A 25,966-nucleotide genomic window follows, 5' to 3' on the forward strand; every position below is an offset into this window, starting at 1 on the left:
AAGCAAAAAATAAAGATATACATGTCTATCAATGTGGAAATGATTACGTTCCTGTAAGTACTATACAATTTTTTTTAAAAGGAGTTGATCTATATACATTGACCTATAAAGCAAAAGCATGTTGCCAAAGCCGGTTTGGCTCAGTGGATGGAGCGTCGGCCTGCGGACTGAAGGGTCCCAGGTTCGATTCCGGTTAAGGGCATGTGCCTGGGTTGCGGGCATATCCCCAGTGGGAGGTGTGCAGGAGGCAGCTGATCGATGTTTCTCTCTCATCGATGTTTCTAACTCTCTATCTCTCTCCCTTCCTCTCTGTAAAAAATCAATAAAATATATTTAAAAAAAAAAAAAAAAAAAAAAAAAAAAAAAAAAAGCAAAAGCATGTATCTTATTAAGTTAAAAAAATGTAAGTCATAAAATACAGAACGTGAGGCCATTTTTATAACAGGGCACGTAGGTATGTACATATATACATACAAGTATATGTAAGGACATACACACACACATTTCATTTCTGTAAGCATTTGAAGAAATCTGCAAAAGTACTCACTATCTTAATAACCATTACCTTTGGGCAGTGAAATTGAGGTGAGCATAAGGCTGGGAGGTAACTTAAACTCTTTATATTCAAGTACCTTAAGCACTTAAAAACAAACAGAAAAAATATTTAATTTAAAAAGTAAAAAATAAATTTTAAACTGTACGTAAGGGTGGCGCTGAGAGCATGGTAACCCTGGCCAGCTCCCCCCATGCTTGTGCTTCAGTAAACATAGCACATGAGAGGATGAACACACACACACACCCACTGGGGACTCCCACAGGGAACAGTTAGAGAGTGGGCACTGCCTCCCCTAAAGCGACAGTGGCAGCACAGCCACTGGCGAAGAGCACAGATTCTGTTGCCAGGTGGCCTGGGTACAGTTTCCAGCTCCATCATTTCAAGATGAAGAAATTTGGGGCACATTGCTTAATGTTTTAGTGTTTCAGATTCCTCATCTGTAAAATGGGAGTAAATAATGCCTTCTTTATAGTGCTGTTGTGAGGATTAATGAGAAATCCCATGATAAGCATTCACCACACTTGCTGACACAGACAAAAAAACAACAACACAAAAACTTTCAGCAATTTGTGTGCCAAGACACGAGATCAAGCAGTTGGTGGGAAATTGTGAATCATAGTACTTGTATTGCTAGCAACATTAGTCCTGTAAGAAACCCCATCTTTAATGGTTCCACACTTAACCTCAAAAATAATTCCCAAGTAACAAAAAACTTCCACAGGACTGTGTCTACAGGGACAATCATGGAGGAGAATGAGTGTGGGCTTTGGGGTCGGCCTGTGCTCATAAAGCCAGCTCTGATACTCACTAGGTATGCGACTTGGGTTTACTGATACTTTTATTAATGTTTTTGCAAGGGTTAAACAACATAAGTGGGTGTATGCAGAACATACAGTATCTGGTACACAGTAGAAAAATAACAACACTAAATAGCTGTAGTGAACTCAGCATCTACTGTGGACCAGGCACTTTTCCTCATTCTCATACCAACTCTGAAGGAGAAGCACTACTACCCCTATTAGATTCAGGAAACTCAGGACATTGCATGACTTGCTCATGGGACTCTAGTCATATGTGGCTGACCCAAAGTCTTCTTTATTTTTGTACAGCTTGCTGTTTGTCTTCCTGCATCACCTTGGGCAAGTCACAATTTCCTTTTCTGGGAACAGCCTCTTCTGAGATAATATGACCAATGTGAGAGTACATCAGCTAGTGGCTGGGAATGCTCTGAAAACTTCAAAGTGCTTTTGGGAACAGGGGAATGCCTTAAAATACCTCTTGCGCAGAGCTGCCACTGCACAGAGCTTCACTACCAGACATTCAATGCTAGGTGTATTTCATGTATCCCCTTAAAATGCAAATACGCATCAGAAGGCATCCTACAGAATCATTAGATCATCCTATTTCCTCTAGAGAGAAGTCTCAAGTAGTTTGTAAGAACTGGACATCTAAAGAGAAGGATTAGAAATTGGAGGAAGTGCCCAGAAAAGAGGGGCCATGGAAATCTGGTTCTAGGTCATAGCTTTGCCGAGGGCTGGCTCCACCAGTCCGACTAAGAAGCCATGAGGGAAAATGTCTCTTTTTTCTCCTCCCCTTCTTTCTATTCATTCATGTGTATTCAATAAACATTTATTAAGCACTTACTAAGTGCAAAGCATTAAAGGAGGATCCAGTCCCTGCCCTGAGGAAATGTATAATTTAGTTATGGTCGGTTGAGTCAGTCATCTTTGATATCCTTACTGATACATGGGTTTAATCTGTGTGTGTGTGTGCTTGCGTGTGCAAATGCTTAACTACATATGTAGATTATTCACAATTCAGTCATTCCAAAATCAATCACTGAATCAGCCATTCCGGTTATGACCATCTTATGCCTCTCCCACAACACCCAGCTTGTTGAGATGCTGACTGGAACCAGCACACATACCTAAATTTAACTTTTGCTTTGATATAAGTAGCAAACTGTCAGAATTTTTCAAGTATTAGTTCTATAAAACTGCTCTTGGGGTAATTTTTTAGTAATTAAGTGTACAAGAGTAATTAAGAATTTCTCTGGATTTAATCATCAATCCTTACTACTATATAAGCATTAATAACACCGTGGCTGATACCAAAAATCATTCCTGACTGTGACTGCTGATGATAACATCGGAATCACATGAAGCACATTCATTGGCTCATTCCTCTTATGAATATGTCACAACTTTCTCAGTGGAGAATATTACACTGTGGATTTACAATCAATCTCATTTGTTTTCCTGAGTTTCGAGGGGAAGTTGCGGCACATGCTTCAGTTGTAAGCAATGCCATTTCTAGGCTTACTGCTTCACCATTTCTCAACCTCACATATGCAGATGTGACTAAGTTTCCTGTGAAGGGAGAGTATGTTTATTGTCTCTATAATTTGCCTTTTAAAAAATAACCTTTCCACAGTTAACACTATAAACTCCCAGAAATGAGATCAGCTGTGGCTATGACCCATAGGACTCTTTCTGGAAAGTACCATTGCACAATCACTGTAAGCAAACAGCCCACAACCCAGGAAGAAGTTACACTTGTACCTGCCACCCCCTTCCACTTAAGTATCAATGCTCAGAATTTCTTCAGCCTGAAAGGTGGTTTGGCTGGTGGGTAGGACAAACCATTTACATGGTTTGTTCTTAGAGGCCTGTTGGTGGCTGGAAAACTTTTGTTTCCAGATGCAGTTAATTTGAACTTGGCTGACAGGCTTACTGAGCTCCACACCGAAGTGGGAAAATGCCACCATTGTCTGGGAGTGAACTGGCCTGCTTCTTTGGGGCCTGCAGGCAGGGCATGCTTTAAATCATGAGACAGACAGCTCATGAACCACAGGAGCCAGGACCAACAGAGAAGGCTCCTGCTTCCCACTGCTGCTGCCTTGATATCAAATGGCCCAGGCTAGGGAGGCAGCCTCATGGTGTTTTCCTAATGAAATCTAATGACTGGACCATGGATGATGGAAATCTTTATGTTGGCAGCCTGCAAGTCCAGAGGGGTGAAAACAAGAGTAGGCAATGGAAAGTATGAAAACCTAAGAGAATGGGGTCTAAGGATATAAAATGGGGCAGAACCCTCAGAAAGATACCTCTAAGCTTTACCACTGATTTCTAAGAGGTAATCAGTGTGAATGGATGCATGAGATGGTTCCATTTTACAGATTAGAAAACCACCCCAGAGAACATCTGGCAGACCCTGCAGTGTGCCTATCCAGTAAACATTATGAACAGAACCTCAATTTTGTTAAGCATGGCAAATGCACTAAAACATCTCTCTTCTCAGATTCCCTTGCCTATGAGGGTAGCCATGGGACCGAGCTCAGAGTACCCTTGTCCTTCACTCTTCTCCCCCCTTTCTGCCTGAAACTGGGACAAGATATGTAGAGTATCAGCATCCCTACTGTGAAAGGGAGATGGAAGCCACTGTTAGGGATGGCAGAGCAGAAAGTTGGGAGGAGGCTGGCACATGCTGGCTTTGTGGGCCTGCTTCTCCACCCTGCACTGTTTACTGTTAGATATCTTCCATGCTGCTGTACCGGGGTAAACAAATCCCGAAGTCGTGTGCTCTGTACAAGTGCATATCCTATATAATAAAAGGCTAATATCCTATATAATAAATGGCTAATATGCAAATTGTTCCCTTGACCAGGAGTTCAGCCAGAGGGCGGGGCCGGCCAGCCAACTTCCCAGGGCCCCTCCCCCCCAATCTGTCCCACCCCCAATAGCCCCCCTCACCAGGGGAAGGGCCAGCCAGCCAACTGCCCAAAGCCCCTCCCCATGGCCAGCTGCAGCCCCTCCCCCTGGCCGGCCCACCCGATAGCCCTGATTGGGGCAAGCCAGCCAGACCCCACATGTGCACGAATTCGTGCACTGGGCCTCTAGTTACAAATAACAGGCTCTTTTGGAAAACTAGGATTGGGTCAGACTACTCAAAATCTTTAAAATCTTCTAACTTATAGCAGTGACAAAATAATCGAGAGAATTTGGGCAGCCAATTCTGTGGGGCTAGAACCAACTCAGTGGTTATTAAAAATGCACAGAAATGCCAACTGGAAACGCTGGCAGTAACTGAGACAACAGGTGAGAGACCAGCATTTAGGAAGGACTGTGATCTGCCACTGGCTGAGGGCTGTGCAAGGCCAGGTGTGCAACTCTCAGAGGAGACAGCCCCTGAGGTCATGCCCTTCAAATTTTATTAAAAGAGAGCTGACAGGGCTCCTGCCTATGCAGCAGCTAGGCTGAGGGCTTTTCATTTTCTTCTCTTGCTATTCCGGCTTGTCTTGCTTAGGAAAGACTGCATGCACAAACATAATTCTACATCATTCTGACATCATTTATTTCTCTATTTACCAGTTGTATCTGAGTGAGCTGAACTATTGTTTGGGTGTTCTATACATGCAGTCTGCCGGGAGCCAGTCCATCCTTGCTGCTTGACACAGTCGCTGCAGGAAAGAAACATCTGCACAGCATATGTTTCAAGGGACCTGGCATATATAGCATATTGTTCTTAATATGTTTGCTCTCTTTAGCGCCATGTGTTTTAACCAAGGTCACCTCTCCGAGAAAGGTTGTTTCCCCAGGTGGGGATCTTTCCCTGAGGTTAGGGAGGGGATACAACCCCTTAATTAAGTGCCAGGCGGGTAGTTAAGCTACATAATCTTTACTCCCTGGAATGGAGATAAGAAACGCCCTAACCTTTGTAATAGAAATTGACAGGATTAAAATCGGCTGGTATAAATATGGATGTAACAAGACAATAATCATCAGATCCTCATCAGCTCCTCATCAGCTCCTCATCAGCTCCTCATCAGCTCCTCATCAGCTCCTCATCAGCTCCTCATCAGCTCCTCATCAGCTCCTCATCAGATCCTCATCAGATCCTCGTGAGATCCTAACCAGAACCTAGCCAGAGAACATGGCAAAAGATCCTGGACAGAACCTGGCTACAGAACTTCACTGGAGAACCTAGACAGAACAGAACTTGGCTGGAGGTCCTAGCTAGAGATCCTGGCTAGGCTGCTGGCGGGAGAACCTTGCTATGCTGATCAACTGAACGCTGTCTCCATGTCATTCCTTCATCGCCTACTCCGTCCACACCTTTGGGGATCCCTGGACCTGCTGGGGTTGGACCCCAACAGCAGTCCAATAAAATCTCAACAGTCAGGATGTAATGTTCCCACCTCTTCCATTCTATTCCCTACACAATACCCTCACTGACTCTCCTAAAATACCAGGCTAGCTTCTTCACTCAGTAGCATTATACTTAGCATGGCCCCAAATCCCTCTATGAGCTGGCCTTGCTGGTTCCCCAGCCTTCTGCCCCTCTGCCCCACAGTTTGTGTCTGTGCATTCCAGCCAGACACAAACTTCCCTTGCTCTTCTCTTTAGGCATGCACAATGCTGTCATTTGAGTCCTTGCCTGTGCACTTTGCTACCCCATGAATGGAATGCCTCTCTACACTTGGCCTACCCAATGAACTATTTATCTTTGGAACCCTATTCAAGAGAACCCTTCTCTGGTACCTTCCTCTGATACCTTCCGTTAGTGCATGTATCACAGTGCACTGATTAAATGACATTCACGTTTGCCTGGCACAAAGTGGGTGAATCGAACTTGACCTCTCCTTGAGGAGTCCAGAAGCAGGAAGGTTGTGAAAATGCTGCTCTAGACATTCCCATGGCATTCTCACAGCCTGGAGTGAATAGGGCACTTACAAAGAAATTATCCATTAGCACCACAACAAAATGTACAAATATCAACTCTCAGGCAACTAATCCCAGCAAGATTCTAAAGCTTGCCCAGACAAGAGAACAGTCCTAAAGAGAAAGAAAAGGCTGAAGAACAAGCTTACATGATTGGAAAGAGTTGTTCTTGTGTTCACATCTAAAATAAAAGACTAAGATGTACCAAGAAGTTGCCTTGGTGATACTACCCAAACAGAGACCCATGGATGCTATCAACGGGCAAACATTAAAAACAGTGACACCTTATCCACCTTGCTAATGAAAGCAATATGTATGAATAAAGTGGATGCACAACCAACAAAACGGTGCCCTGGTCCTGGGTCACACACTAGGTGAGGGAACTTGAAAAAGTGGTGCTATTAATATTTTCAAATTATGCCTTTTACAAAACATGTCTCAATAAAAATATACATTGAACACACAACATCTAAGCTCTGTATAAATTAGTCTGGCATGAAGAAAACGCAATGGACCTCATTCTCTTATTTATCTGTAAGAACAAAGGCCCTCTGAGTTCTCACCTTTCATGGATCTATGTAATACAACAGCATCTACATACGGGGATATTTCCCCGTGGAAAGATATAAATATATATGTATTTTTTTTCTTTTGACTTAGAAACACATAGATTAAGAACATGGCTTGAAAATGTGGACCTCTTATTAAAGATGCCTGTGTTTTGCCGAGGCAGCAGTACCTAGACATTTCATACTTTTATGTATCAATTCCCATCTCTAAAAATACAGTGATGACATTTTTCTCTGACCTCTACCTACTGCATTTTTCTCTGAGTACAGAGAGGATGGGGGTGATGATGCTCATTAAAGCCATAAACTTCATAAAAGAGACAATAAAAACTCACTATAGCTATCATGTTACCAACCCTGGCACTGCTCGGGGCTTTAAAAATCTAGTTATATTAGGGGCTGAAGTTCCTTGTTACTAAGATGCTGTATAATGCTAGCCAGCCCACTAGTCCAACCAAAGCTGAAAGGCATGGCCAACAAAGGCAACTCATTTAGAAGTCTCTCTTCTCCTCTTATTCCTAGCACTGATTCACCCACTTGAAAACTATTTGATCAATTTGGTCTTTACCCTAAGGAGGAGTTGATAAGAAATACCTGTGCCTGGAAGTTCTAGAAAAACATTTCTAGAAAAATACTTTAAGGAGGAAGTACATGTGCATCTGGATCCTTATCCCTTACATTCCTAGCAGTGGCCCAGGAGATAATGGATACTCCCTTTGCAAACTCAGCCACTTGCTGGTTTTCTGAGAGGAAGTCAAGATTTCCCAATTTGCATAACTATATTCTGATCTTTTCTAGAAAGGCTTGTCATATGTGTTTCTTTTTAGGGCTTCTATGAGCAGTTTCTCATTGGCCATGGGAATTTAACAATGAAAAAGTTAAAGTTAAAAAACATTCAAGTTGACAACTAAATAGAGAAATGTGGGGGAAGAGCCTTTTGCCAAGCTGCAGGGCAAAATAATAAGTTAGATCCATTCTCTATGTCTCCTTGTTTCATTATTCATTTGTGTTATTCACTTATTCGGTATTTACTAAATGCCTACTTTGCACCAAGCATTATGCTTGCCCCATGGCTACAAAATTATCCCTTATCCCTATGCTCAAAGAGTCTAATAAAGAAAATAAGAGATTAAAGGAAGAAGATTAAATTTCTTTTCTTGCGTAATCCTCATAACAACTGATAAGAGAAGGTAGATAAGGCTCTTCTCATCTAATGAATGTAAACTGAGGCTCAATAATTTGTCCAGAGTCACACAGTTGAGTAGACTGGTATTTGCATTCAAATTGGTTTAATCTCCAAATCCCTTTTAAAATTTCTGTAGAAAGCAATAATAATAATAATACAAAAAAATGCAACAACAACAATAACAAAAACCAGAGAGGGAAAAAATCACCTATTATCCTACTATTGTGGTAAAAAGAACTGTTAATGTTTTGGAGAATTTCCTTCCAATTTTTCTTCTACACATAGGTTAAATTTTGAATTTTTAAAATGTGCTTCACAGTTGTAATCAAAGTGTGTTTTGCTGCATGTCACTGGAACCCTGACACCATGGACTGTGAAAGGCTCCATAATTCTACATAGCACAAGAAAGAAAAATCATTGCCTACTATATTATGCCACATGACTGAAATCTGTTCAGATTTCATTGATGTTAAAGTGAAGGTAAAAATTGTCTTAGGAAAAATGACCTATTCTCTATCCCACAAAGCCCATACTCATGCTATCCACCTCCAGCCTGCAGGTGAGGTTGGCTTCACAGCACAGGGGACCTGGATCTCCCTTATCAGACAAGCTCCTCATCTGGGCTGGGAGGCCACTCCAAAAAGGAAGGAGAGTGCTCCGTACTTCTCACACACATTGCTTTGCACCTAGTAGGCACTCAAGGAATATTTCTTGCCTGGCCGGTGTGGCCCAGTGGTTGAGTATCAACCTACGAATCAGGAGGTCAGGATTGAATTCCCATTCAGGGCTCAATCTCCAGTAGGGGGTGTGCAGGAAGCAGCTGATCAATGATTCTCTCTCATCATTAATGTTTCTATCTCTCCCTCCCTCTCCCTTCCTCTCTGAAATCAATAAAAAAATGTATTTTTTTAAAAAGAAATATTTCTTGTTGAATAAATACATAACTAAAGCTTCAGAAGAACTTTACCAACAGAAGGAAAAAATTACTACCGGCCCAAAGAATGATGGAAGCCCAAGTTTTGTTGGTGAACAGTGGATTTGTGTGACTATACTCAGAGAGAGGGGAGAAGAAATGGACGGAGTGCTGAGCCAGAGGCAGTGACCCTGGGCTTTTCAAGGTCATTCCCTCCATACAGCCTGCCACTGTCTCCACATTGACTCCTCTTCAGTTGTCCCTTCCCTTACATAGAAGTTCTTGCCCAACCCTAGCTCCTTAGTGCTGCTTTATTCTGCTATCTTGGGAAATCACTCACACTTAATCACACTCAATTTGAATATTGCTTTAGGTTTGCTTAGGGACACCACCCATTAATTTCAAATAATAACTCATATGAAGCAAATTCAGGAATCAGCAAGAGATAGAGGAAGACCTTATTTTTCAGAAGCTAAAACACTCAATCTAAATGGACAGTATCTCTTCTGCTTATATAAGAAGGTCCGAATGTCCACAGGAAGTAAAAAGCTATGTAGAGTGTGAGTTTATATGATTTAGCAATTCACATTTCTATGGATATTCGCTTAAGATATCTGTTTAAGTCAGCAAAATGGATTTAAACAGAGAAAAGAAATTCAGGGAGACTTAGTTCTCATGTATGTTTTGAGTTAAACATAAGACCTGCCCATTTTGAAAACCATCGTGATTTCTCTTGCCTTCCTTCCCTCCTCTTCTTCCTTCATCCACCTATCAAGTATCTGTGTGTGTTTATGACATGTACTAAGTTCTCTAAGAGAAATAACAATGGGCCAGAAAATTCTGACCTCAGAAGGAAGTTTCCACAGTAATAGTGAAGACTTCTTTTACTCACAGAGAAGTAAATCACAAGGGAGAGAGAGCCTAAGTACTGTTCGAGATACAGGTGATATGTAAACAGGGTTTAGAACCAGGAGACATGAAGTTCAGCTAGGAGATCAGGGAAGGCTTCAGAGAGGAGGTGTCATTTCACCTGGGTCCAGCAGGATGGAGAGGATCTAGGCATATGGGAATAGGGGCAAAGACTTGTGCACGGGCAAAAGGACTCCATTTTACATGACTGTTTATTGTTTAGAAAAAAGATGTCATTGTTAAGGTCTATCCATGAGGTGTTAAAGTGTTGGGTCCATAAATGGACCATCACCTTGGGCTGACCATTCTGGGGTGTTGTCAGTCATACCTTCTTAGGGCCAAAGCCAAGAAAATCCTATAAGATTTCAAGCTGATTAAGTGTGAAATTTTAGAGGGCATTCCTAAAAGCCAAAGCCTGGTGTAGGACAGAAGATTTAAAACTCACAACTGGTAACTAAGACACCTGATTAAAAGCAATATCACTTTTCAAAACTCAAGGGACTGACTGTTCCTCACTTACCTTGGACGTGGATTCCATTTGGTTGAAAAGAAGGGTTTGTTTCCGGCTGGTAAGACTTCAGGTGTGATCCTGAGGACTGCTGGGTATGGGGAGGCTGTGTTCTCTGCATAATGGAAGAAGGAGCTGGAACTCGCCGGGGACTGATGTGGTGAGGGGATGGAGCAGAAGGTGCAAACCTGAGAAAACAGTTATAAAGGGAAGCATGAGAGACCTAAAGTCACAGGGGCAGAGGCACTCTTCGAAGCCACATTCTAATTCCCCATTCTGGTTACAGAACAGCATGACACAAAGCACTTTTAAAAAATAAACCTTAAGACTTTTGTCTTCCATTTTTAACCACTGACCACTCAATTGAGATATTGAGGAATAAAAGAGACCAGCAAAGGGGAAATCTAGTCACGGTTTGGGTTTGTCAAGCTTCTTAAAATGCATTTCAAAAAATCTGGGTTCAGTGAAATTCAAAGCACACCTTTTGCCAGACCACTTGTCTGCTAATTTTCAGTCCTTTTGCATTTTAAGGGAAATTTCATCCATATGTTTCTGATTCATTTACACTTAGCTCATAAACATTTTGTTCTATAAGACATATCTGAGGTCTAAGAAGTGTTACAAGTCTTTATTATAAGCCTCTCTAATCCTATTCTCTTTAACAATACATTTCATTTTCTTTTGCCAATAATACATTAACTTAGATCTCAAAGGTCAAATGTGGTTTGAAATCCAGAACCCAAGAGATTGGTGTGGGTTCTGTGCATGGCAAAGAACACCGCCCAGGGTGTGACAGAAACATGATGTGGGACGTCTTTTGCAGTCAGATCTACCAATCACAACAAAACTACTGGTAGTTTCTGAGGAGAAAAATACAGGTGTTTAAATATAGTAACATCAACAACTAACCTGAGTTAAAACAGATAACTGACCGCAGATTTTCTAATTGTAAGGAAGAATTGGCAGGATCTAATTCCCTAGGAGTAAAATGACAGTGTATACTTTCCAACACTGAAGGGAGGGTGTACTTGTTAAACAATGTTCAAGTTTAATAATGTCCATGAAAATGGTACTGGATTTCCCAGTTCAGTAGGGGCTGGCATAGTCTGGTACATAAGGAATCCGTCAGCAGTGAAAGGAAGCAGCAACATCTTGGGAAAACTATGTTACCAATGAATTGTTTAGTTTCCCCCACAAAGGCCCAAGAAATTAAAAACTTTCAATTGGCTGTTTCTTACATTGTGTAGAAAGACAGGCTTTGTTTTATACTAACGTGTAAGGTTGTCATGTGTGCACACCCTTTATTTCACAGAAACAAACCACTTCACTCTGCTGGGCTTTTGTGTAAGGCCATAGATGATAAAAAAGGGATGAACCAGTCACGTTTGTAAAGTAATCTGCAATGTTCTGAACAAGAATATTTAATAAGGCAGAGCTTCTACATTTGTATTATAGCTGTAAGAAACCATGAGATGAAACCCCATGTTCTTTTTTGCATTCCCCTTGTGGAGGTATGAAGGGGCTATGTAAGAACGTGGTGTAGAAATCCTGACCGGGTAGCTCAGTTGGTTAGAGCATCATCCCAATACGCCAAGATTGTGGCTAAGGCCCCGGTCAGGGCATAGACAAGAATCAATCAATGAATGCATAAATAAGTGGAACAACAAATTAATTTTTTTCTCTCTTTCTCAGAATCAATAAAAATTAAATTATTTAAAAAAGAAGGCGATGTAGAAACCAAGTAGGGAGAATCTGGACCAGTTACCCTGTGGACAAGAGAAGTCAGAGAACACTTAAATAGCTGGGTTAGGATGCCCGCTTAATCAATAATGGACAGCTTTGCTCTGCTGAAAGAGAACGGACACTGAGTGTCTTGTGCAGTAAATGTGTATTTCCCAAGCACATCATCTTACTGGGAACTAGCCTAAGATGTCTGAGTGGCCTTCACAGACAACAAGCAGAAGAACTCTGGCACTGACCCAAGAACATCTAATGAAGACACAGAGCCAGGACTCCTCATGCGGAGGTTATTTCCTTGGAGAACATGTCCTAAATGTGTCTTGAAAGCTACTGTGCGGTTGTGGGATGGGGATGAAATTATGGGATCATGGCCTTTAGGGATAGGAGTCCTAGGAACAGGAGATCCCCCAAGACAGAGAGCATGCCTGGGGGCGCATGTGAATCAGAAGGCAACCTATGTCTCTGCAAAATAGCCGTCACTGGGCATCTCAATTTTGTTGTTTTTTTTTTGGGCAAAATGGCAAGATCCTTTGACCAGTTTCTTAATTATATTTCTTCAATTGGGGATGCGATATGTTCTAGAAGATTTTCCAATTTTTCTTCTGGTACTTCTGCCACCTTTCCTTTATTTTGAGGACTGATGTGAAAGAAATGTATGTTTGGGGTGAGTTGCCATATTTAGAAGTATGACCCTAATGTCATGGGCTTGATGGAGGAGACCCATTCTGTTTCACAGCTCCCCAGCCCCACAGCAAAGTAAGTCCGACTCATAAACAAGGGTTTGATTAATAAAGAATAGAAAAGGTGGATGGGGAAGGGGAAAGAAGCACAGATTGTCAGCAATAAAAAAACTTTATATTTTTATAATTTGGGATGATGTGGCCACAGGGTGAATTATGATTAACTATGAAAAAGGGGGAGTATTCAACCAACTAAAAGAATAGAATTTAGTTGAGCATTTCATGAGTCATCGAGAAGGTAATTCTATATAATAGACTCTATACCTATATACAGAGTGCATATCTACATATAAGTTATATATTTATCTATCTATAGCATATATGATTATATGCTAATTATAAATCATTCTTATCTTATTCATTCACACAAGCTCCAAAACCAGACTATGGTGTCTTGGCTACCACATATTACTTAATGTAATAATACTGATGAGGAAAAAAAATGTGGTAGTAAAAACACCAAGGTTTTAGCATTGCTTATCTCAGAGACCCAAGGGGAATAAAATATCTACCTACTCTTTACTCTTCAAATGACTCTATATTTTGCTTTTTGCTAATTCAGATTGGATTTTTCTCCATGTTATTCAAATAAGTAAGATTATATAGCATAAAGTTAATATAATTTTAAAATTATATCATTCCATATAAATTATTAATAAAAATTTAAATATAAACCATTTTAAGTAAATAAATGTATGCCTAAGTAGTATTTGATTTAAAAAGAAAAGAATTGGTATAAAAATTTTAACTTTTATATGTATAAAGAAAAAATGAAAAGCGATAAGATGTGATCTCAATTATCCGGGCAATTGCCAGGAACAAGGAAATAAATAAGAATTTAGCACTAGAAAACCCAGCATAAGAAGTGAGTGTGTAAATGTGATTGACTTTCAAGTACGATACATAGAATCAATTTTTTTACTGTTTTAAAACACTACACAGTACTTTATTGAAAAAAATCTTTTTAAAATCTAATTAATCCCTCTATTAATTAATTTAATGTTTATAAACGTAGTTACTTGTTAACCAGCTCATAGTAGGTAGAAATAGCTAATTAAAGTCAGGGTACAGGGCAGAAGAGGAGTAAATACAGTGGAAGAGAAGCCTACTATTAGAGTCAAGGCCCAGCAGTATCCCAAAACAACCGCTGACAACTCATAGCAAGAGAGATGCCAGAAACATTATTTCAAAAGCCAAAAGGACGCAAGAAACTTGACTAGTTTGAGGCCATTTAACCCCAGAAGCAAGCAAACAAAAAATGTACACACTTAAACAGACGCTTACTGAGGAACACATAAAATGTTCCTATTGTTACTGCTGGAAGGATGAATCCTGTTTTCTTAGTGTCCTCAACTATTTTCCAAAATTGTTAACACACACATGCACCTATCAAAATGAAAATGGTCAGAATATTCTGCCCCAAACAGATTTTTTTTTAATTCAAAGAAGGTAATTTTTTAAAAAAATAATGCTAAAATAAACAAACAAACATATTGATGCTGAATATAAATTGCAAGGATTTACAACTTTTCTTCTATGGACTATCTCATTCCCCCCATTGCATCAGGAGAGATGACATCACTCCCATTCATCCTCAATGACAGCAGTGTCTGAAATGTTTCTGGGTCCAACACTGTCCCCCAGCTGCTGATGTGTACTTGACATTTCACAGGTTTTATTCCTCATGGCTTTCCAGTCTCTTCTCTGGCCTTTTGTACTTTTATAAAACAACAGAAGACTGTTATGTAAATATGCACACAACAGACTAGAATTAAAAGAAAAAAATCACTGCTTACCAGAAACAGATCACACAAAAGCAAATCACAGAATTGAGTCAACCACTTCCACTCATTTAGTGGAGGAGTTTATACAACCTTAACATGAGCCATGGTTCACTGGCTTGCCAAAAAAAAAAAAAAAAAAAAAAAAAAGGACGAGAGGAAACAGGTTTTAAAGGGCTCATAAAATTTTTTTCTGAAAAAACAACAACAACCAACACTGAATATTTATCTATACACACCTTCACAAAAGTCTGATACTTGGGGTATTCACTTGGTTATGGTGGCCTGCTCCCAACCTTGCAGAGAGGTGGGCCAGAAACACAGAGGTCATCTCCCCTGCAGAGGTAGTACTCAATCTGTGTCATAGAACAATAGGTTCCGATCAAGACACACAGAACTGATGAGGATCACATGCAGAAACACTGCGAACGGCAGGAGAAGCAGATGGATGCCACGGAAGACAGATGTACTGGAAGCCCTGGGCTTGAATCCTGCCGCTGTCCCTTACTAGCTGGGCAATCTTGAATAAATTACATGATTTCCCCCAGCCTCAGTTTCAAGTATAAAATAAAGATAATCTCAACTCTCACTGGGGAATGTGAAATCTGAGATAACATTTTTATTTGTTTATTCAAGAGATGGTTACTGAGCACTGACCAAGTGTGTGAAACTGTTTTAAGCACCAGGAATAAAGCAATACATGACACACATCTTTGTCTTTGTGAAACTTACATTTAGGTGAGGGGAGGCAGGAAATGAACTATGTACTGAGCTAAAGGAACTGATTACTGTGAAGAAAGTGAGGGATGGGGTGGATTAGGAACAAATTTAAATTGGAAAGTACTTTAGTCAAAGTACTTTAGGCAATGAGAGCCTGACACCTTTCAGATGATCAATGCATGGCTGCTCTGAACAGAATATAAATCGAAGGAATTCAGAAATAAACAAGTACCAAGTGCTTGAGAGCTATATTAGACTGAGGTTCAAGCACTGTATTTGAATATCTATGGAGTTCTTAAAATAAGAAATATTAGAACTCTTTTCTCCCTAACTATTCAGATATGGAATCTAAGGCTCAAAGAAGGTGAGGTATTTACTTGTCTGGCTAATTTTCTGGTTCTAGGAGCAGTTAGTTGTGGACTTATGTAAGAGTCTCATTTCATGGTACAGGATTTTCCAAAGGAGTGTCCTGAGTTCACAAATCCATAGGATGATAGAGTGTTCTAGCTGAAGGCACTAGAGCACCACCTTATTTGAATGAGATAAAGTAGGCCCAGAGCCATGAAATGATTTTGGCAGTCCCACCCTAGTTCTCAGATACCACTTGACCACAATAAAGCAAGATACTCTCAAGTGGGAATGGGAAGCAAGGCCGAGGAGTGGTGTGAGGAAGGACGGAAGAGGACTCCTGTGGGCATTTGAGATGTCAATCCTGATCACCAGCTGATGGGGATGTATCAGCAACCTACTCCCTGTAAGAAATGTGACAATGGAGGTTGGTTTCTCAGTTCGCTTTGGGGAACCTGCTCAATGTTGAACTGGGGTTCTTCATGCCCAAGCTGGACTTATACCTTTAGCTTTCCAAAGGGGCAACTCCTTTCCGGCAGCACTCTTTCCCTGTCTTTAAGTCCAAAGTATTCCTATGTCAACTAAGGATTGTATTTCTTCAAACATAACTCACTAAAAATGGTGTTACAAGTCAAGCACATGCCATGACTAACTCTGCCTTACTTTCCTTATTTGTGCTGCATAAGTGAGCAGTTCTGGCAAGCCATGTGGGACTGTGTGCTTTAGCACTGCTTCGAGGGATAACACTTTGAAAAAAAGGTACTTACATGATCCACTGGATTAAATGCTGGTTGATATGTACTTTATTGTCCTTCCCCACCTCCCTTCCATAGGGGTTACAGACCTCCCAGAAAAGAGAGAATGCATCAGAACAGCTTATTTCATTGTATTCGCATGAAAAATATTATTGATTTGCTGCCAGGGAGTAGAAATAATGGATACAAACTGGTCTATGGTGGATTTGGGGAGGTATTTTTTTATTCCCCCAAAGAATTGTGGGGCATCATCTGTGGTGGTTTTAAAGTTCATCTGTGAAAACTAATCAATGAAAAATGGCTTTAGCAGTTGGCCCAACTGCAGAGGGGAAAAAAGGAATCCTTTTCAAATCTAAAAAGAAAAGCACAGTTTTAAGAATTTCACATCTGATTTAACATCTAAAAAAAAACCCCCAATGATAATACCCCGCTTTGTATAGCCAGACAGCACTTCGTTTTAGTAGATTTTAGTGGTCTTTATAACGATTTATGAATCACTTCAAGAATTCCTGGCTGACTCATCTGGGTGACTATAGTATCTACTTATACTTCCCTTCTGTCTCACAAAAGAGACAGTTGGACTCAGTTCAATCCAGATTTGTCCCCAAATGAATCACAGCACGTTACTGGGGGAACTGCAAACTGAATTCTGCTTCTGAGACAATCAAGACCAGCTTTCAGAAATGAAGAAATGGCCACTGGGAAGTGTGGGTAATTGCAACACTGTCCATCTGGGCAGAACTAAAGCAGGCCAGGAGTTGTATACATCCGTCCGAGGACTCTAGTCAAAGAGTGGAATCTGTCCCCTGGAAGGGCTCAGTGTTTCCTTCTTACAAGAGGCTGGGTCAATATTAACTGCAAATAATTTATCACATCGGACCAGACCATGACTCAAAAATAACTGCTGGAACCTCCGCAGAGCATGACAAATTGAGGGCTGTGAAGCTGGCGGTGGGTGAAAGGATCACCAAGGCTTTTAAAAGAAGACTCACGTATATACTATAGTGAATGTTTGTAAGAAATAGAAAGCATAGAGTGTTCTGGAGAAATTTTTCTCCATGTGGGCACAAGTAAAAAAAAACCCCAAAAACAAATTTACAATGTCCAAGGCAGAGAAGTGTATTTTTGTTCTGATAAATACCGAAATAGGGCATCACAATATCCCCCGCCCCTGTGGAAATAAAAAGGGAGGAGGAGAGGACATGCAGGATATGTTAGAGAATCAAACTATGCAGGACACACTGAACCAGCACCTGCGGTATTTTTGGAATATATTGCCTGCAGAATTGGCCATAACTTAGTTGTTTGTCTATTTCAGAATCTATGTGATAAGGAGGGAGGGAGGAAAAGTCAGATTCTGCCAAATTCTCTCTACAGAAAAGCACCAGCCAGAGAAAAATTTACCAGAGTGGACTGAGGCATTTGATGTCAAAAATAATGCTATGAAAAAAATTCTGCAACGATAGCATCCCTTCAGCAGTTCTGAGAAGGTCAAAGCAAGGGGGATTGCCTATGGCCCACCAGGTGGCAAAGGGAAGAATCTCTTGTCCAGCATGGTGTGAGGCGTAAAGTTTAGTTGGACTTGCAGTGGAATACATTAGATTAAAAAAAAAAATCATTCAGAAGGGAGTGTGAGAATGCCACGTGAGAAATGGGGGGAAAGAACTGTTATTTTCAACTAAACACAAGAAAGGGAGGAGTAGGTAGATTTAAAAAATGGCCTCTTCCATGCCTTTTCCATAATCTCAAACTGCATAGACCAGTTTCTTGACGATATCCAAAGAACTTTTAGAACTAACGTCAAAATGCAGCACTCCTGCCCAGTATGGCCAGGGGCCTTTGAAAGCCACTGCAAGGTGAGACCTCACAAGTCAATATAATCCATAAATTTGAAAATAAACTAGTGGGTGCTGGTCTGGTCAGTACTAACATGTGCTGCTATTTGGCTAGAGAAATGCACTAGAGGAAAGCATATATTAACAAATTCACAATTAGAGACTGGCTCTTGGCTGCTATAGAAGAAAAGAGCATCAGATCCTCAGATGTTCACTGCCATCCTGTCTCTCCAGCCCCTCATCCAGGATCATGCAAAGCTAAGTATTTGAGAAATGTTGGTTGTTGCCGGTGAAGAACTACTATGTTGAACAGACCACTGGTTCCACAGACTTGGCTCCCGACTCGGTGCCAGTTCCTGTGCCCAGGTAGATGGTACCTTGCCCAATTGGTCCAAACATCCAGCTGAATATTGTTTTTCCCAAACACCACCGTTTCTGTTTCTAAGGGGAGAACATCTTATTCGAGAGAACAACTTCCTTTACTCTGAAAAGATGATTAAAACAGAGAAAAGTTTTTATCTTTGCAATTAAGCAATAACAACAACGAAACAACAACCAAAGACGATTTCTCAGAAAATTAAGCAAAAAGACTAATCCAAAGAACTTTGTCTTTTGATTTCTGCTTACCTCAGTCTTCCTCCTCATAACTAAACACACAGTCCTTTACTTGCAAAAAGATATATAGTCTTTTAGCAGCCAAGTCCCCCACTGTCCCCACTCAAGAGGAGAAAAGACAAAGTTAATTTCCAGATCGCACTATTAAAACATTAAGCAGAGGCTTTCCTTTGAACAGCCATTTCTACGTCAGAGACGAGAGGCGCTTGGTAATATGTGGATGCCTTGACTCAGGCGAGAATAACTTGTGGGCTTTCGCTTGGGGAAATCTGGCTGCGTAGGACTTGCTATTTCAGAGAAAGCATATGAACAGAACACCCTGACACATTTGAATAATATAATGGCTTAGTTCGAACTCTATGTTGCTTCATGCTAATGCCCTAAAGTAGAGGTTGCAAGAAAAGGAATTCTATTTTACCTCAAGCCTCCCTTGTTACTGTCATGACTCACTTTCCTGACTGAAAATCCAAGGGGACTAAACAAACATCATCATGGGCTTCACATGACGTAGATTTGTTTGGAATGTGGGAACAAAATAAAGATGGCTGATTTGGCATTCAGAGGTGAAACAACTTTCTTGGCACTTAAAAAATATAGTTCCTGTTACAGACATTCTAATGGTTGCTTTGTGATGTGTGCTTGTAATTAATTTAAAATGAAGAACCAGCGTCCTTTGCAATTAAAAATACATGGAAAACAGCCCGATGTGAACGAATATTTGGGCCACATTTGTCTGGCAGACGGCCACACGTACGCACACATCAGTCTCTTCCTTGGCCATGAAGTGACCCAGAGGAGAGTGTGGAGATGGAAAAACAACAATCATCTGCTCAGGGTGACTATACCTTCCCCAGAAGTAATGAAGGAATCACTGTCATCGGTCTGCCTTCCATCAACAGTCATTCATTCCACACAATTTTTAGATGCTACCCTCTGAGCCTTAAGGGGAAGGATTGTGAACAAGGTTCTTGTAAGTACAACAAAGTCCAGTTCTCAGAGAACAACCATTCCAGCAGAACACAAGCAGATCATTAAACAGACAGTGTCATTTCAGGGAGTGTTAAATCTACGAAGAAAAATAGAGCAGAGTTAAAGAGTAGAGCAAGATTGGAGGGGGAGTTTTAGATGGTGTGGTCAAGAAAGTACTCCTTTCTGAAGGAGTAACATTTGAGCAGCCACCAGAAATGAAGACACAGCCATGCGATGTTCTGGTGAAGGTCTTGACTTTCAGGTTCAGAACAGCAAGTATGAGGGCCCTGAGTTTAGATAAGCTGTGTTCCAGGAGCAGGAAGGACAGTGTGGCTGGAGCATATTGGGCGAGACGGGCAGTGGTAAATGACTGTGATGAAAAAACAGACCATAGAGGGCCATGCAGACTTCAAAAGGACCTGGACTTTATTCCAAGTATGGCTGGGGGTAGGGGTGTGAGCAGGAAATCCTCAATGACCCCATTTACATTTTAAAGGGCATGTCTTGTGGTGGAGCAAAGGCCTGTGTGCCCTGATGGGTTGAGAGTGGAAGGCTGTGGGTAGGCAAGATTGGATGTGGGAGACCATTTAAGGGGATGTTGTAGTGAAATGGGAGGGGATGGTGGCGAACTACCCTTAGAACAGTGAGGCTGATTCGGCTTAACTGTATTTGAGCTAACAGGACACATATATTAATCAGATGTGAGAGTATTGGGGAAAAAGAGCAATCAAAGTTGACTTCTAGGCTTTTTGGGTTTTAATTTATGTGTGTGTGTGTGTGTGTGTGTGTGTGTGTTTTCCCCCATTGGAGCCACTCACAATCACTAGATAGATAAGAAGAAAGTAACAGCATCACCATTTCCCCATATGTGTGACTACTAGGAGTAAATCAGCGTGACATATTTAAGAAGCTATTGGTAAGGTGAATATTTCTCTGAGGAGAAAGTTCATTCCAAAGGCAAATACCCCAACTGTTGTTTTCCATAGAGAATGAAGCATGGATCAAAATTTAAGAAGTTAATGACTGGTGGGCTATTCTGCCCTGGAATAAACATGGAAAAGTACCAGGAGCTTCTGATAGATTTAAAGAAAATAAAATAGGAAAAAAACACTAAGAGTTTCTAATCTAAAACCCAAAGATCTAATCTCCATTTTCAAGGCTAGGGTATAGGAATTTTCTGCCTTTCCACTGCTCTCAGCATTGACATCAGAAGCAACATTCAGTGATTCTCAAGTAGAATGTGTGTGTGTGTTTTGTTTGGGGGGTTGGATTGTGAACCCCACCTCTCTTAATCTTGAATATATATGAAGCTGACCCCTTCATGGGATACCCAATGAGGATAACTGTTTTCTGAGTAGAAGGTACTGTAACCCAAAGAAAGAATGGTGTTCATGCTCACCTGGTATTAGGTGACCACTATATCCATAGACTCTTAATAGGGGATGAAGTAGATGCCAACATGCAGGCTGATAAAAATGGCTATTGGAGACTTATGTTTGTGTTTCAGCTATGGCTTTTTTCAATGATTTCAACAATCAAGATGGACAAGCTTTATTTTTAAGATTAACAGCAGTGTGTTGTTGTTTGTTTGTTTGTCACCCTATGAGTTTGATATCTTACTACACATGTGGGAAAGTGTCTGTCACACATGTTAGGGAGCCTCTCAGAGCAGCGCTCACTGTATAAATGGCAACTAAAGTATGACACTAGCAACATGAAGACCTCTTAACAATATCCAAGTCTTCTCTGACACAGTGAGACAAGTGAGCCCAAGTTATTGCTGGCATTAGAGCTCTAACATTCAGATGTTCTCTAACATAAAGGGTTGTGTGTGCTTTTTGACACTCAGTGACTCTTCAAAACACCGATATGTCATGACTATGTAAAATACAAGCTTTAAATTGCAAAAGACAAAACTATCTTTTCAAATCATATTAAAAAGGAAAATAACATCAGCCCCACTGTGCTGCCTCATCAATCTAGGATACACAAAGAACAGCCTGTCTGCTTGAGCACTAGAACCATTTGTCCATTCTTCGTCATTTCTTGTTCTGTTGGGCAGAGATTATGTTCTGAACTCTTGGTAGTAGGATAACATGACAGGGAGGTGTTCTGAATATGTGCCAGAGTCACCAGGGCACCCTATTGGCCAAATACACAAATCCTTGTCCTCAAAAGAAAGCTAAGACTCCTTAATGCAGTGAATGAGGCTCATTCCAAGTTAAACCTGTAGCCCCATCCCTGCTCTCTCCCTCCTCTGAGTTTCTGTATACACCCAGGTTGCCTGGCCAGGTCCTATAGATGGTCAGCTTTCAGGAAGACACTGCTTCCTCTATTCCTCCCTCCTTAATTCTGGGTTAGGTGATCTTCCTGTGCGTCTCCACAATCCCCTGCAGCACCCTTTCATAACATCCTACATTATAGTTGCCTGTTTATCTGGTTGTCCCTCATTAGACTGGACCCTTTTTGAGGACAGAGTCCTCTCAGCCTTATGACCACTGTGTCCTCAGTGTCCAGCATACTGCCTAGTACACAAACACCAGCTGAGTGAATGACTCAATAAATCAATGAACCCAATGCTGAGATAGATTTTAATAAGCTTTAATATTTTATATGATGCTTATGATTTTTAGTCATTTTTTGCATAAGAAGAGAAAGATTATGTGGAATATGTGTTTGTGTGTGTAAGGCTATGAACAAGCTGAGTGTGTGAAGACACGAATGTCCCTGTTTTCTCAGAAAGTCCAAGGAAAGGGAAGGACAGCAAAGCAGCAGACCTAGTTTTGAGCTGTTCAGATGCTACATGTGCAAATAAGAGAGAATGATGCATGTAACGCTTCTAATATTGAAGACCCAGGAGAGTAATGTAGGGAACCCCAGCAGTGGATGATGGCAAGGGACGTTAGGCAATGTGTATGTGTGCATGAATGTATGTATGTTATTAGAGCAACTACTTATTATGTCAGTATATGCAGATTACACGAGATGGTGGGAACTTGGAGAATTAGGATCACCACATCTAGACCAATGAATAAAGGGAAACAATCCTTTCTGGGAACCTCCACCTGCACAGTGGGAATTGAAATACCCTCCTGTTTCCTAGGCATTCCCCTCACTGAGCTGTTTCCCTTGTGAAACCCTCCTTAGCACCTACCAGTGGTGCAGTCCATGGAACTTTAGAGGGTATAAGGACACTTAAGGTCCTGCCCTCAAATAACTAATAATCCAGCTAGCAAAGTGACATCTGGGAAATGGTAAACAAATTAAACAGGTAAAAAGATCCCAGGAAGTTAACAGGGTGACTTGTCTCTGTGGCCTGCAAGAGACAAGAAGCCTTTCTGGGCTGAGAACTATCCCAAGCTCCAAAGGATAAGTAACATTTAGTCAAAATTATGACAATAAGGGAAGTCTTAAGGAGAGAAAGACTCCGACTTAAGATGCAGAAACAGTCAGTTTCTTCTGAGGAGAGCAGAAGAACTTGCTAGAACTGCAAAGATGTTAGATAGAAAACAATTGCTATCCTTGACCCCTTAGCATCCAGGAAAGCTGCACTATGTTCTCAATGCTGAATCAGAACATAACATCTCTGAAGACCAGCCCTTATTCAAAGGCACAGAAAGAGCGTACATATATCAAAGTACCAAGAATTCTAGCAACTTCACATCTGATATGAATGAGAAACAGTAAGGCTTTCCAAGACTCGATTCAGACTCAATAAATAGGCATGCCTTATTTGGTTAAGGTGTTTTGATTACTTTCTCAAAAACACCCATTCCTAACATTCTCTGCTGTTGATTCCTGTACTGGACTGTATACTCCTCGAGGAGACCACAGCCTTGCTTTCAGTCCTCTCTGGCTCAGAAGTGGAGCTCATAGGAAGTCCCTCCACTGGGGTCAATCCACCAAGCCTCTTAAGCTCTGCTGCTTGTACTGCAGAGCACACCATGTCTGTGGCCTTCTTCAGAATGGAGAGATGCAGCTGGCATGCGGAAAAGATGAATGAAACAAATCCAGCCAACTCATTATTGGGATTGCAAGGTTTCTCCATCTCAAGAAGGGACTCCCATCAGTGTGTGTGTGTGTGTGTGTGTGTGTGTGTGTGTGTGTGTGTGTGTTTTCCAGTCTAGAAGATATACTATGAAATCCAACGAGTTAACATTACCTACAACACTGGGTTCCTCTTATGGGAAGTCCCTGTTATAAAGTACCACTGGCTTATTCAGGATGACGTAGTAAAACGCCACTTCCCATAATAAGTTTAAACCAACATTAGGTGGTGTGGTGTGATACTGCTTCAATCACTGAAATGATGTCATTCAGGTAATATTTCAAAATAAAAATGAAACCTGGCCAAACTGGCAGAACTTGGTTTTATTTTACTTTATGATGGTTGAAGAATCAAAGAACCTGACGCTAACTGGCTGGATGTGGTGGACCTTTCCTGACTTCTGACAGTGAGTCAGCTCATTTTATTAACAAGTGAAAGCTAAGTAAATCATGAATCAATGCCCACAAAGCAGGAAAAAATGCCTGTTTCCCACTAAAAATCGCAAAGTGTGATAAACCTATTTCCGTTAAGCAAACTTCTGGAGTTTTTACTGGGGGATTTCCCAGGCAAACAGAGGCAAAGATATATAAACCAAAAGCGGAAGGTAAGCACATTTCCTCTTAGTGTTTTTAGGCTGGACACTAGTGCAAACACAGTGAATGATTCAGGGCTGTTTCATGTCATCCTCCTCTCCGGACCTGACCCGGAGAGATAACCTTCCTTCCACACACTTGCCCATTCCAGGCGGGCTGGCACAGGGATGGGGCATACATCCTGTGGGAAGAGCAGAGCAGGAAGGCAAAGCCACAAAATGAAATGTCCACTTCGTTCACCCAGTCATATAGATAAAGAACCACCGCCTTCCCCTTCCTCTCAATTTTTCCTTCCCAGATTAGTTACATTATCAACCACTGTAACCAGTTCACATCCTCCGGCTTCTAAATCTGAATCTCTCAGCCAGGTCAAGGTTGCTGGTCTCTGTTAGCAGCAACAGCTACTCGTGTCTGCTTCATGCCATGTCATATGCTACGTGCTTTACCTGCTTTGGTTCATTTATTCCTAATCCCTATGAGGTGCAAACTGAGGTTCAGAAGAGCTAAGGGACACTACATCACCTATGTATGTATATTCCTGCCAAAAATGTGTGCATCTGTTAAGTAAGAAACAATCATACAAATCCAGACTGTAAAACATCCTGCAAAAGAAATGTTCCAAGTTCTTAAAAAACTGTCAATGTTATGAAAGATAATAATAATAATTTTTAAAAGCTGGGGAACTTCATTAGATTCAAGAAGACCAAGAAGAAATGAGAATTGTGATCCTTGTTAGATCCTGGATCATAAAAAGGAGGAAAAAAACCCCTGCCTGTATAAAACATTATTCCCATAATTGAGGAAATCTGAATATTGATTGTATATTAGATAATAATACTATATCAATGCTAAGTTTCCTGAGTTTGATAATTATATTGTGATTATGTGGGAGAATGTCCTTCTTAGGAGATCTCTTCTGAAGTAATTAGGGTTAAATTAGCACAATGATGTTTGCAACAACCTCACAGATCATGCAGAAATAACAGGCAAACAAATGAACAAAAGGATCTACCAAGTTAGAAAAACAAAGACAAAAATAGAGAGAAGGTAGCAAAATATTAACAGTGGGTGAATATGGGTATAGGGTGTATGGGTGTTCATTGTACTATTCTTGCAGTTTTTTTAAAATTTTCAAAATTGAAAAAAAACAATATAAAATAAAATGTTTTTTTAAAAAAACCAACCCAAGCATCTGGAGCATCTAAGGAACACATTCAAACCATAGGTAACTGTGGAAGCTGCATTCAGGTATCAGGTTTTTGACTTGTTACTGTTGCTCTTGCTTCCATCAATAGCTAAAATCTTTTTCTACATTTATTCTTTTAATGGCTGTGTACAGAAAGAAGATACGTGGATTTTTTTCTCACGTTCATGTAAAGAGTTGTTGTGACTACTAATAAGATGAGATGAAAAAGAGAAGATCTCACTGGATAGTTTCTTAGTTTTACCACTGTGAAAAAT

General features: G+C 40.7%; 1 protein-coding gene across 5 annotated transcripts in view; it reads right to left on the reverse strand.

Annotated features, from left to right (window-relative positions):
* Positions 1 to 25,966, reverse strand: part of GLIS3 (GLIS family zinc finger 3) — a 611,903-nt gene that overhangs the window by 20,127 nt on the left and 565,810 nt on the right. For all 5 annotated transcript variants that reach the window (XM_070431578.1, XM_070431577.1, XM_070431580.1 and 2 more), the window contains one exon: positions 10,374 to 10,549. In XM_070431578.1, the coding sequence (XP_070287679.1) occupies positions 10,374 to 10,549 (176 nt within the window). The remainder of the gene's footprint in view (positions 1 to 10,373; positions 10,550 to 25,966) is intronic.

This window comes from Myotis yumanensis, unplaced genomic scaffold (assembly GCF_028538775.1).
Source record: "Myotis yumanensis isolate MYYU_CA2020_CCGP unplaced genomic scaffold, mMyoYum1.0.hap1 SCAF_12, whole genome shotgun sequence".
Lineage (NCBI taxonomy): Eukaryota > Metazoa > Chordata > Mammalia > Chiroptera > Vespertilionidae > Myotis > Myotis yumanensis.